General features: G+C 34.2%; 1 protein-coding gene across 1 annotated transcript in view; it reads left to right on the forward strand.

Annotated features, from left to right (window-relative positions):
- LOC122796911 (ATP-binding cassette sub-family A member 13-like) overlaps nt 1-15,031 on the forward strand; it is a 3,979,956-nt gene that overhangs the window by 964,654 nt on the left and 3,000,271 nt on the right. Inside the window, exon 15 of the mRNA XM_044065669.1 lies at nt 5,989-6,207. Coding sequence (XP_043921604.1) covers nt 5,989-6,207 — 219 coding nt within the window. The remainder of the gene's footprint in view (nt 1-5,988; nt 6,208-15,031) is intronic.

The following is a 15,031-nucleotide window of genomic DNA, read 5'->3' on the forward strand; positions in this document are numbered from 1 at the left end:
AGCAACAGGCAATGATGGAATCATATCTGAACTTTACAAGTTGTTACCTAAAGAAGCCTTACACATATTACGTAAGATTTTTTCCATAGTTAAGGACTTAACTAAAGTTCCTCCTTCTTGGAAATAAACCCTTATCTCTCCAATATTAAAAAACGACAAGGATCCTACTCAGTGCTCTTCATACAGACCCGTTTCACTTCTAAATGTAGAATATAAACTATTTATGCCAATTCATGCTAATAGACTAAAATACATTCTACCCTCTATGATTGATGAAGATCAAACTGGGTTTATTTTAAATAGAAACACCTATGATAATATTAAAAGAATAATTATAATAATCAAATATACAAATAACACAAATGAAAACTTAACATCGATGAGTCTTGATATAAATAATACTTTTGACTCAGTCAACTGGAAATATATTTTGCTAGCTCTAGAAGAATACAAGTTTTCTTTTAACTTTGCACATCTTATTAATCTTCTCTGTCCAGATTGCTTTGCATATGTCAGAATAGGTACTTTCATATCTGATTCTATACAAATATTAAAAGGAACTAAACAAGGATGTCCTCTTTCACTTCTGTTTTTAACCCTAGTTATGGAACCTTTTGCTAATTTTATTAGGTCAAATACAGATATAAAAGGTATTAAAACAGAAAATTCAAGTTCTAATATTCAGTTGTTTGCATATGACATCTTATTGATATTGAGTGATAATAATAACTCTACATCTGTAACTTTTTTTAGCAATGGAACTATTTCAGAGAAAATCTGGTTTAACATTTAATGATAACAAAACTAAATATTACTGATAAAAGTAAATAAGAATAAAATCCAAAATAAGTTCCATAAATATATTGTTAAAGAAAAGAAAACAAATTGCTTGTGAATAACCATAATGTATATTATTAAAGATATAGTAAATTATAATTATACTTATTTTATAAATAAGATAAAGAATCTAATGGAAAATGAATAAAATTGCCTTTACAATTGAAGAAAAACTCAATATCATCAAAACGATTATCCTGCCAAAATTCATATATATTATTAAATCATTAACATTACCTCCTATGAAAACCTGTATTAAAGAATTTAACACTTTAATTTTGAAATTTCTTTGGTTCCCTGGCAAACCAAGGATTGTGTTAAGTCATCATATAAGAGACTGGGAAGTAGGGGGAATATAACTACCAGACATAGCATTATATTCATTATCATCAGTTATGAAAACAATATGTCTTTGGATCAACAACACTTATATAGCTGGATGGAAAGAGGTTTTAGGAAACCTTTTTAGGAAACAATTCTAACTGTAATAGATATACTAATAATTATCTTAAATGAAATAGTTTATTTTGGTTATTAAAGGATTACATTACAGGGAACTGTCACCAAATAAGTGATTCTTATTTCATTTTGACTATATTAAAAACTTTTATAAAATTTATATATAGAAATCTGGCTTATAATGTATGGAGTTTCCTTATGTTTCCTATAGCATATACTCAAAGTAATATTCTTACTTCAAATTTAGAAACAATAGTTGCCTTTAAAGAGAATAATCTGTTGTACTGGTTTCAGTTAATAAAAGACAAAAAGCTACACTCTAAAATGCATTAAGAATAAATATGATTTGGATAAAGATATGTGGTTAGATATACAATCTTGTAGACCATATATAGAAGGGGAAATTAAGTCAACACAACCAATGTTAAGGGATCATGTCCCAAAGTTGATTGAATGTATCATATTTTTATTACAACAAAGTTCCTTGGGACATAGTCTCTTGTCCAAATTGTATAAAGTGGTAAAGAGGGAAAGTAAAACATGTAATGATACATATTGGAACTATTTCACCCAAATCAATAACAGATCACCAAGTAAAGAAGACAAAAAAATATTTCTTCTTCTTCTTTTTCTTTTGGCAGTTCCTGTTAGGGGTCGCCATAGTGGATCATCCATTTCCATTTCTTCCTGTCCTCTGCATCTTGCTCGGTCACACCAATCACCTGCATGTCCTCTCTTACCACATCCATAAACCTTATCTTAGGCCTTCCTCTTCTCCTCTTACCTGGCAGCTCCAGCCTTAGCATCCTTTTCCCAATATACACATGTCCAAACCAATGCAATCTTGCCTGTCTGGCTTTGTCTCTAAACCATCCAACCTGGGCTGACCCTCTAATATACTTATTCCTAATCCTTTCCACCCTTGTCACACCCAGTGCAAATCTTAACATCTTTAACTCTGCCATGTCCAGCTCTGACTCCTGCCTTTTTGTCAATGCCATTGTCTCCAACCCGTATAACATAGCTTTTCTCCCTGTTGTAGAACTTCCCATTTCACTCTTACTGGTACTCGTCTGTCACAAATCTCTCCTGATGCTCTTCTCCACCCTGTCTGTACTCTCTTCTTCACCTCTCTTCCACACTCCCCATTAATCTGAACTATTGATCCCAAGTATTTAAACGTATCCACCTTCACCAGCACTACTCCTTGCATCCTCACCATTCCTCTATCCTCCCTCTCATTCATACACATATATTCTGTCTTAGTTCTGTTGACCTTCATTCCTCTCCTCTCTAGACCATATCTCCACCTCTTGACCTCTCCAGGGTCTCCGCAACCTGTTCCTACTCTCACTACAGATCACAATGTCATCTGCAAACATCATAGTCCACAGGGACTCCTGTCTGATCTCGTCTTATCATCTAAACATACTACTTCATCTTTTAGATGGCATTTGTTTACGTGGAAGTTTTTACATAGATCCTTCACCCAAATTGATGTACAAGAAAAAGCAACATTATTGGAAATGCAAGAAAGAACTTAAAGGAGAGTGGCAACACATGCTCTTTGATTGTACTGTCTTGATTGCTTTTTGGAATAATATTAATTCTTTTTTACAGGCATTTTTGGAGATATAATTATTTTATCTAAATCATTAATTCTTTTTAATACACCTATTCCCACTTGGGTTAAAAGAATGAAATATACCATATTGTGGACTGTTTTCACCATATCCAGAAAAGTGATCACACAAAACTGGAAAAATAAACTTACTCCCTCATTTAAAAATGTTATAAGTTTAGCAACCGAAGTAACTCTTCTAGAAAGTATTACAATCAGATTGGGAATGAACAGAAGTACCCTTTGTCTCAATGTATGGGCAGAATTTAAAGAACTGCTTGACAAGCAAAAATGAAAAAAAATCTGGAATTGAACAGACATGAAACAACAGAAATGACTAGAAGAGTTGATGGACACTCTTGTAAATAGTTATTTTCTTTGTGTCTGAATTTATAGGATTATGTTTTTTTTTTCTTACTTTTAAATATCTATGCACATTTCTGATTACAAATGTTGTAGTGATTATGTTTTATGAAAATTTAATAATAAAAACATTTTCAAAAAAAGAAAAAAAAAAGAAAAAGGAGTCAAATGCTTCACATCAGCAATATCAGGCTGCAGTGGAGCTTTATCTCTAAGGAAGTCCACTATTTTACACTTGCTAAGCAGCACTTTTCTGTTTAGCAAGTATAAAATTATTAAAAAATAGAAAAGTGTGTGTGTGTGTGTGTGTGTGTGTGTGTGTGTGTGTGTGTGTGTGTGTGTGTGTGTGTGTTTATGTCTGTGTGTGTGAGTGTATCTGTGCATGAAATTGAAGTCAACTGAGCTTTAACTAATTAGCAAATGTAAAATTAAAAGAAACACTAAAAATGGGTATGCATGTTTACATGTGAGTGCATGCTTGTGTGCATGAAAGCAGAAGTGTTTGTAAAAGAGAGAGAGCATGAGAGTGATTGAGCAGTGGCAACAGAAGTTAAGAGGTATATATATATATATATATATATATATATATATATATATATATATATATATATATATATATATATATCTCAACCTATTAGCTCAAGAGATCTGATTAAAACCTAAAATAAATGGGACACTGCGGCTAAGCAATAGAAACATATTTTAAATATTTCTCCCAGAAAGATGCTAGAATAACAGGATTTCTGAAGGAAATAAAGTAAAAAACTCAAATATATGTCATTATTTACTGACTTAATCACCAACGATTGCCAGCAAACCACACATTTTATGAATAAGGGACCATAAAATTAGGTAAATATCAGACATTTTTTAAAATCTTATATTTTGGATAAAAAATACTTCCTCCAACACCATTTATATTTATTTTATTTTATTTATTTACATCTGATATATTGGCTATTTTGACTGAGCATATTTCCATTTTCAAGAGGCCCGGGAGAAAAAGAGAGAGATATATATAATGAGTGCAAATAACAAGTTACAAGTAACAATTACAAGTAACAAGTTACTTCAACCAATCACTTCAACCAAAAAAGAAGGCAAGTGAAAAAAAAAAAAATAAATCTCTATTAAACACACACAAACATCAATAGAACTTCTATAACCAGAAAAATAGACCAGGAGAAAAAAAAAAAAACATTGAAACCTAAACTAGATTACAAAGAATTACAAAGAATTATATATATTACAGCAACTTTGAAACATTAGGAGGAAGACCTATTTTACATCAAAAATATCAAATAATAATAATATAATTATAAAAAAATAAGTAAATCACAACAGTTTACTGACAGCTAATTCTCTAAGCACAATAATGCTCCTTCCAGAGTGAGTGTTACTAAGTAAATGATGCCCTTGCAGTGGTGTAGACACCTGATGCTGCACCCCTGGGTGTGTGTGTTATATACACAGTAACATACACCTAGCTGAGCATTCTTGCTTGTTGGACCACATTAGGAATCTAACAGAAATAAGAAATTTTAATATCATAAATATTGTTCAATGATTGACTCAACCAACATTAAATTAATTGTATCGTCTTTTGTAAGCATGTGATATATATTTGCTTAATTGCAATTTAATAGCAGTTTACACTTTTGTAAATGTACTTTACAGTAATAAACATTTACAAAGGAGCTAGTTCCTTGCCATACCTCTAAAACTCTTAGTGGAAAAAACCTTGTCAAAATCTAAAGTAATGGGGGGGACAATGGCCCCAAAACTTCAGTGGCAGTGCTAGCCACCCAGCGGTGTAAACCTTGGTTTGAGATGATTGTCACTGCTGAAGTGACATCCTGACCCCATGTGCAAAAATGAGAAAAGGGGTTGAGGACAGATGGATGGATTAAAGGCCCCAAAATAGGGACATATTTTAAATACTGCTCTTATAAAGAATAGAAGGATTTGTGTTAGCAAACATTTTTTGAATATGAAGTTGAAAACTCAGATGTGTGTCATTATTCAGTGATTTCAAGCCTGAGTGATTTGCCAGAAACCAAAACTTTTAGTTGATACAGACCACAAATATGAATCAAAAATCTGGACAGTTGAGAAGTATTTTCCTGCTCCTTTTACTCAGATAAGTTTACATTTGACAGCATCAAGGAGATGTATATAAACTGTATTCACTGTGTACAAATACACATGCACACACGCGCACACACACACACACACACACACACACACACACACACACACACACACACACACACACACACCTTGCCAAGGGTTCAACCAAGCAATCAATGTTTCATGTACTAAGTAAAAAGGAGCATAGTTAGAACTAGTGCATGATACTCCACTTCCAAGATATTTTTGTAATTGTTATAGTTTTCAGACTTTGCAGTTGAATGCTGGCAGCAAAATATCCCCTGGACTATTTGTATGGATCCCATTAAACTTTTGTATTTTACTATGACAATAATGATTATTCAAATAACAGTCTACCATCAATGATTTTTAAAAAGTAAAGCAGTCACACAGTACAACTAATTAAAACTAGAAGTGTATGTTAATTTTTTGGAGAAGCATCTGTTCTAACAAATTGTTTTAAGTTCAGTTTAGTTTTTAGAGAAGTGCATATTCTAAAATTGTATAAGTGAAATCCTGAAATTTTAAGTAGAACTAATACATTTTGTTTACTTCAGATCCATGCTGACAGGTCTGTGCAAGCCAAGCTCTGGTACAATATACATAAATGGTAAAAACATGAGAGCAGCTCTTCCTACTCTGAAGCAAGACATAGGATTTTGTCCACAGCATGATGTTCTATTTGACTATTTAACTGTTTATGAACATCTTCTTTTCTATGGAGCCATAAAAGCACCACACTGGACAAAAAAACAATTATATAGTGAAGTTAACAGGTAAGTGATTGTCTTTTTTAAATTTTCTTGCGTGCTATACATTTTGTGGGGTTTTTTTCGTACATTTTCTTGCATCATACTGTTTTTATTTCCTCCACAATCATATAAATCAAAGTGGAGGAGAGTGTTTGTTGCCCTGTATAAAATGTATGTTGCCCTATATAAAATGTATGCAATGTCTGAAACCCAAACTTAATCTTCCATTATATGCTATTTTTGCATCTGCCTTAGCATGTTTCCATGCTTAATGTTGCATGAATGTCATTCCTAGAACTGTAAACAGACAGAAACATTGCATTTTAGGCTGTTTGCTATTTACTGCTAACTTAATTTATTGTCTGTAGAAAACATAATAATACTTCCCTTCTGTAGCTATTTAGCTATATATTATAGCTATATATTCAGCCACATTTTAAAGATGCTACCTACACTATCCATATATAGATGCACACTTGCATATATGTAGATATGCCACTAATAGTTTAACTTCTAGCCAATTATTACCCACAATATCATTTGAATCTGTAGTTTAGAAGCAGTAAGCCAGAGTAGCAATGGTTAGACAGCTGGGGTTCATTTATCCACTGATATCACAATCTGACCTTACAGCTGGGTACTCTGACTATATTACCTGACAAATATCTCAGCTGAGATGCACAAGCTAAAAATGGGTTTCAGGAATATAACTGATGAAAACTGCATGTTATGAAATCAAAATATTATTAAACTTTAGGCAATTCACAGTTGTAGGTATTAGTCTATGAGATGCAACTTTATCAATGGCTCACAACTTATATAGTTGAGAAACTGATAGTCTATACTTTTGTAAATGATACCATTGAGATATATTAAATCTTCAGATATTGGAGATCCAGGGTGATTAGTTTGTGGTCAGAATCTCACCATTGGGGAATACTCCTCGGGTGAACATTTGTTCCCATGTTTGTGGTGATCAGTGATATCCTATTATCTCCCCTGTACTAGCTCCCTTGTGGGATTTTCCATTGCATTTGAGTTGCATTTTTCCAGGAAGGGTTAGGCTAGGTGGGGCTGGGGTAGGTAGTGCAGAGTATCTATGTTATTAGGGTAGTTGAAGGATGGTAATTGAAGTCTCATTATATGATGGTATTTATCTTCCAATTCAAGCTGAGTGGGATCTTGAGTGGGATTCTTGGATCTGAGGAGGGTGATCTGTAACATGCCCAGTTTTGTATAGTTTTTGCCTATGGTTAGCTGCACCTGGATGGTCTTCATGAGCCATTCATGAGTGACTAACCTGAGGTGTGGGGTAGTGATGATTGATGAATATGGACACTCTCCCTGTGGTTCGCCCGGCCGTTTTGGGGCAGCATGATATGTGTGGTAATAATGCCTGAGCTGGAGTGCTCTCAGGAGCCATGAACCAGGTCTCGGTTACAGCGCCAGACATCAATGTGTCTCTTTTCATGTAGTCAGGTCAGGCACGGCCATGGACAATGACGGAGCCATATTTGGTTTCTGCTTTGTTTGTGCCTTGTGTGTTAGTTATATGCATGGATCCTAGCCTCCGAGCAGGGCGTAGCCAGCTGCTACCTCTCTCTTGCTCAGCCTGGTGGACGTCAGTGTGTCTGACTGGAGAGGTGTTGTGTGTACATGAGACAATTGTAGCATTGTGTCAAGAGATTTGTGGATTAACCAGAACAGGAGAGAAGATGCTAGCAATCTACCACTCACCATATGCAGATTGTTTTAGCACTAGAAGTATTGGAAAATTACAAATAACAAATCTAATTGATATTTAGTAAAAATTGTACTTGCTCATTTTTTCATACCTGATTCATCTTTAAGATACCCTCAGCAATGATGTAAACAAAAATACTGTTTCTACATCATGTAGGTTCTCAATGAAAAAAGACACTTTAACAATAGTAGCTTTAAGAAACTTTGCTTATATTAATATCTTTAAAGGATTTAGTATAAAATATTTGGACAGCAACATACCATAGTACAGATCTGTTAGATTAAGTATTATTTAAATGCACAAAAATACAGTATTCTCTTTCCAAAAGTCTAGAAATTTCACCATATCATAGCAGGTTTCACGGTATGCATACAGTTTTAGGAAATGCACTTTCAATCAGTAAAAATAACCTTCCGTCAAGGATACTGATAAGAACAGAATATGCTGTGCATTTAAGTATAAACACATCTTGTCTGTATGCTACAAGGTTTAGGAACCAAGGCTAAAGAGGCATGTAGAACTTTACAGGATTTTGGTATTAATAGGAAATACTTTATACACAGCTAAGTTAGTTAATTTGCACTGATATGCAGAGAGTCATGGCAGTGCAGTCCTCAGAAGGCAGTACAGACACTCAGGTAAGAGGGCAGAAGTCAGGTCAAATATCCATATTCCAGAACATTAATTATATTATTCAGGATGAAATTAATATAAAGAATATAAATGCAGAAGATTATTTCAGTTTATCAAAGAAATATGAATATGAATGCAGGGGATGGTTTCAGTTTATCAGCACTTTTATTGGAAACAGTATTCGGATATTGGCAGGTTGTTGCCTCTTGTTGCTTTTCGCCTTTGGACATTACGTAAGTATTCAGATAATGTTGAATTCTACCTTCACTGTACATAATAAAGCATTCTTAATCAAACTACAGTGTGTGCTGACTTTATTCTGAAAAGTACAAGAAGACTTAGCACATAAAGATGAGAATGGCACCTGTTCAGCACAGTTCTAGGTAGTTAACAGATAAAGACATTCATTCCAGTCTCATTCCACTTTCTTCCAGTTGTTTTTAGTTAATTCCAGCACCTTACAGTCATATCATTCCTTTCAAAATCATCTAATTTACTGTGTTAAGCAAGAATAACATCTAAGGGATTAAAACAGCATGAAATATATAGAGTAAAATAGGAGAAAAAAAGATGCATTTGCTCATGGAAATGGCAAGGGGGTGTTAATGTTTTTAGGCTGTAGGCTGCAGCCTCTCCACTAAAATCACACATTCATAGTTTAATAATGCAGAACTATACACACATGTATATATATGTATGCACACACATAAACCTGTTTAGATAAGAAACATATTTACCTATATACATATATATATATATATATATATATATATATATATATATATATATATATATATATAAATATATATAATACTTTCAAAACTGTCCAGCCTACCAGAGAGAAACTAAATGAATTATTTAAATTACTATTTTTTTTCTTGTATATGGTTGGGAATTATAATGAACCTACAGCAAAGCATACATGTATGTATACATATCTATATATATATATATATATTTATATATATATATATATATATATATATATATATATATATATTTATATATATATATCACTACTAAATCCTGAATACTTACAATACTAAAGACCGGAATCCTGAGACCAGATACCCAAATTCCCAACTCGAATTTCAAAATCGCGAAGTACGGAGATGTCAGGAGATTAGGTAAGTTTCTATGTTTGTGTTGGTTAGGGGCTTTAGTGTGTGTGTAAGTGTGTGTTGTGACTGTGACATGTGTGTGCGGGGAATGTAGGTATGTAGTGGTGTTTTCGTGTGTTTGTATAGTGTGACCTTGGAGTTAGAATATTTAAGTAGGGGGGTGTGGGGTGCATCGGGGCTTGCCACCCTGCTTTTATGTAGTGTAGGTTTGTGTGTTTGTATTTTGGGTGAAGGTGTATGTATGTGTATGTATGTGGTGTATGTTTAGTGTATTGTTCGGTATTTTAAATTTCATGCTTCTGGTCTTCCGGTCTTCTCGTCTTTCGGGTATCTGGTCTTGGGATTCTGGTTATCGGTATTGTAAGTATTCGGGATTTAGTAGAGATTTTTTATATATATATATATATATATATATATATATATATATATATATATATATAGTTGGTATTTACAAAAATCTCTGAAGTATCCTTTAATGAGGTGTTTTCTGCACGACAATTAACATTTGTAATCACTGTTTTGCAGGCTGTTGTGAAAATGTATCTCAGTACTCACACCCCTCCCCTCTATTATTAGCACACTTCCTGGGTCTATTAAAGTACTATTGATAAGAGCTGTGCATGTATAGTGCAAGCTGATTGGTTTACCAGTCTGTTTCTCTGTTCCCTCTCTCCCTCCCTAAGTGACATGGATGATTGGATAGTTTACAGTGCAGTACCAAAGATTATTCAGATAATTTTAATCTGGACATTATTTTCTTCAAGCAGGGAAGTAAAATCAGTTGTTTCTTGCATTTAGATTCCCAGATGAGCAAACAAAAATAGGTGAGAGTCCACACAGAATACTTTTATCTAAAACCAAGTCAAAAGAACTTTCTCTCTACATGTTCTAATGAAATCCATGAACATTTAAGATGAAAAATCCTGACTTGGTGATAAATGTATTCCAATTGGGCACTCGTTTACTCTTTTTTTTTTTTTTTTTGGTTGCTAGGTTTCTTTTCAGCTGTTTTTTATGCCATTTTGTTTTTCTAGATTTTCTCTTCAGGACATTTTACCTATCTTTGTAGAATATATAAACATATGTGACTTTCAGGCTGGAGGTCCTGCTGAAATGCTCATATTATGTTTACCTCTACCATATTATACAAGCCACTGCAAATAGCAAATGCACCCATTCTTTGCAAGGCACAATAATTATCCTATTCTCCATCTATATGAAAAAGCATTTAACTTCCTTAAGAAGTGCCATGCATCTTTTATATAACATTCCATTTCTTTTGTATTACTTCATTCAAAATGGAATTTAACTACACAGAGATAATTTCTGTAAATGACCTTCTTGCTGAGACGATAGGCCAAAAAGGAGGGTTGTATGCATTTTATGCAACTTAAGTATACCAAAGTAAGTAGCTATCTTAAGCTCTTCAGCTCTAATAAAGTCACGTCTCCAGTTAAAATTATTTTGATATTTAAATTTGCCTACTGATTTTTTAAAAATTCACATACAATATTCACCCCAAAAATAAATTATTTAGACATCTGGTTATGCAAAAATGATTTTGAGAAGGCCTTCTGCTTGAATGCATATAGGAAATTTACCTTATCAAATCCTATATACACTTTGCTAGTAACCACCTTGTTTGGCAAAAGGCCACTTGGGTAAAAGGCCAAATCATTAGAATTTCTAGGTTAATGAGTTATGCTAATTTATTTAATAATGAAATGGATAGAGTTACTGAGATGTTTTTGGAGAGGGGTAAGCCCCTAGATAGGTTGAGTTGTCTGTCCAAGGATGTCACTGAAAGAACGAATATGGATTTTAAACTGTTGTTGAAAGACAATTTTTACAGGACCAGTTATGACACACAGCTTGGACACTTTTTATCAAGCCATCAGTATACCCAGTACAAGGAATAACTATAGGAATTGTATTCAGGAAATAATAATTAAACACTGAGACAATATGCTGTGTTATGATGAAAACACTCAGTTATTAAGTGACAGACCAATTTTCTCACTCAAGAAAGGGAGTAACTTAAATATTTTGCTTGAGAAATCTGGTAGGAAGTGGAATTACAGGTCCAGTGTAGAAAAGACAGTGGCAAAATATGACTGTTGCAAATACTGCTGTTACATTTGAGAAGGGCCTTACGTATTAGTTTATGTTATAAGAGATTTATACCCTGTCCAGAAAACTGTAATTGTAAAAGTGAGAGGGTAGATTATTTGGCCAGTTGTTCATTCTGTTTGGCATTCTATGCTGGGAGAACTGAAAGGCAATTATGTGTACATATTTCTCAACACCTTAGAGATATCAAAAACAAAAACATGGATAAAACTTTGTTTAAGCATTTCCAGTCATCTAGAAGTTTTAAAAGATTTTTATTTTTTGTACTGGAGAGAGTCCACAAGTCACCAGTCTCAAGTAGATGGCAGTTGTTCTTGAATGCTACAATGCCCACAGGTCTCAACCAAACTGTTTAATTAAAGAGTGCTGTATATATTGAGAGCAGCTAAATTATGAACTACACGCTATATATTTATGTATTTGCATGTGTATATTTATTTGTATTGGTACACATATATTAGTTATAGGCAAGAAATGGACATGTTTGATATAGCTGTTTGAGGTCCATTTTTATATTTATTTACTTATGCAGGATGTACCTATGATTGAGTTGTTTAATATGGAATTTTTTAACATCTTTTTGGTATTTTTTTAGTGAAAGTACTTACTTTATTTATTAACTTTACCTGTTTATTCATGACTTACTTATGTTCAGGTTGTTTATCAATGAATTGTTTACATTTTTGAGGAGTTTTGCAAGAGTATTTTTTGTGAAGGTTTTTATACTCTCATACATTTGGCAATTTATATACATACAAAGTTCTATAATGGAACACACATTTGTTATATTTATATTTATATTCCAATTTACTAAATGATTATTTTGCTTTTTGCACTTTGACCTGGATGTTATAAAAGATGCTTTCCTTTGTAGCTATACTAGGTTCTGAAGAAGTCTATGCTGAACTGCACATGATGAGAACACTTAACCTAGTGTCCTTTCATTTTATTTTATTTGAAATTTTGGATATAGTAAACATCTAGTTTAGTTTAATTAAACATTGACAAGTGGAAAAGTAGACATCGTAGAATTTTTTTGGACATACCACTACACCTCATTTTGGTTTAAAGCATTTAACTTCCTTAAAAAGTTCTTGAATCCTTTATATAACATTCTGTTTTTTGTATTACCTCATTCAAAATGGAATCCAAATACATAGACATACTTTCTGTAACTGACCTTCTCGCTGAGACGGTAGGCTAAAAAGGATGGTTGTCTGCATTTTTATGTAACTTACATATATCAAAGTAAGTAGCTATCATAGGATGTTCACCTCTAATAAAGTCATATACGTCCTAGTCAATGTTGCTGTTTTGTAACATTTCAAAAAGAAGTAAACATACTGATATGCCCTATTTACTTTACTTTTGTCTACTTGGACATACCTGTTTTCGTCAGATAACAAGGAGTCCGGTTGTTTATATATATAACTTCATTCATAATAACCATCACCCCACTTTTTCCATCTTTCATAAAATGATTATCAACCATTCCCCGGATTTACTAATCTTCTGTGCAGGACTATTTTAGTCCTGCAGGGAAGCACCCATTTAGGAACAGGATGGCAGCAAGCCTTGCATGTTAATAAGGTGCACTGCCCAAGCTCCTAGGCTTACATGGAGTGTGTACGAGTGCAGTGGGAGTGTCTGAGAGCAGAGCTCCCAGAATAAACATGCCCCTGCAATGTAGAACAGCAGAAAGTGGTAAGAAATGAGTGAGACCACTCATAGGTGTCCGCATATCCCCACCAACAGTCCCCCATGTGTACAACAGCAACAGTACATATAAATTAAATGAAGAATCCCTTTTATTATTTTTTTTTAAATCCGAGTACAGCTAACTGTAGGTGCACGGGTGTGTCCATCACTTAGCTATGGTTAAAGCAGCTTAAAAGGCTGAAGAGGATAACTAGGAAGATATATGCAGATGAATCAGCACAGCAATAGTGTAGTGGGCAGAGCATTCACCTAATGAGCAGGCCTTCCTGGTTCGAGTCCCACTGCAGCATAGTCTATTTTACATGGCAAAGCATGTTATAACCAATATCTTTGTTGCAAAACCCACTAAATAACGTATATTTATGAAATGGAGTACTGCAGTAAATGAATGTTAGGTGTCAGTGTAATAATGAATAAGGCAAGTTTAAGCACAAATAACAGTAGCAAGCATATTTAAGCACTAGTAAGCATGTTTAAGTGCGTTTGTGTGGGGGTAAGCACTGCCTACACAAATTAAGCAATTTAGAATCTAACTGAGTATAAGAAACTGTAACCAGAAGTTAGCAGTGCTTACCTCCGCTCAAACCCATGCAAACCCACTTACAACTGCTTTAAAGTGCCTTAATCACTCTCTATCTAACAGCCCGTGTTCTGCCCAGCAACAAAATAAACAGCCGGTGCAAGGCTCGAACCCAGGACTTGGTACATTACAGTCACAGTAGTTAATCACTGAGCCATTGTAGCAGTACCTAAGACTGAGGTTTCAACAAACAAATCCTCACCACAGAGAAATCAAACTGAACATGTGAAATGAATCCATGTACAGTGTGATGTTGTATAACCTGCTATATAACATAAATATGTGAACTGGAGTACTGCAGTAAGGTCAGATGTGAGGTGTTATTGTAATAAAGTGTTAAAGTCCTCAGGACCCCATACAGTGTACGTACACATGAATCATGGATACCAGACACATATATAAGATGTAACGAACCATAAATCAATGCCAAAAGGAAAATATAATGCAAATTAAATATTAAGCAAATTTAAGCATTGAACAGCTCAGCTTAGTTGGTGTAAGCAATGTGTAGACTGTCTAACTCAATCTGCCCAGTGGTATACCCCTATAAGCAATGCCAACATTAGGTAAGCAGGTGTGCCCATAGCTTAGCCTTTTCAAAACCATCCAATCATGGAAAAGTGTGGGAAATCAGGCGTATTTAAACCCCACAGGTGCAAATACTTCCCATAACTGGTTGCAGCTCCCTACTGTAGGCAGAATGGCTGGAGTTGTTATAAGGCACTTGATTTAGAATGCAGCGCTGGGGCACCCAGGAGTCCAGATTCATGGTATGGCTCCTGGTAAAACACCATGAGCAGAGATTACTGCAGGGCCAGTACCAGGGCTCTCAGTATAAAGTGAAGGCTTGGGACAGTCTCGCTCATGACCTCACCAGTGCCACTGGTATCCCCCGGACTGGTGAGCAGGTCAGGCATCACC

Source organism: Protopterus annectens, chromosome 3.part0, assembly GCF_019279795.1.
Source record: "Protopterus annectens isolate FY-2018-M chromosome 3.part0, PAN1.0, whole genome shotgun sequence".
Taxonomy (NCBI): Eukaryota; Metazoa; Chordata; order Ceratodontiformes; family Protopteridae; genus Protopterus; species Protopterus annectens.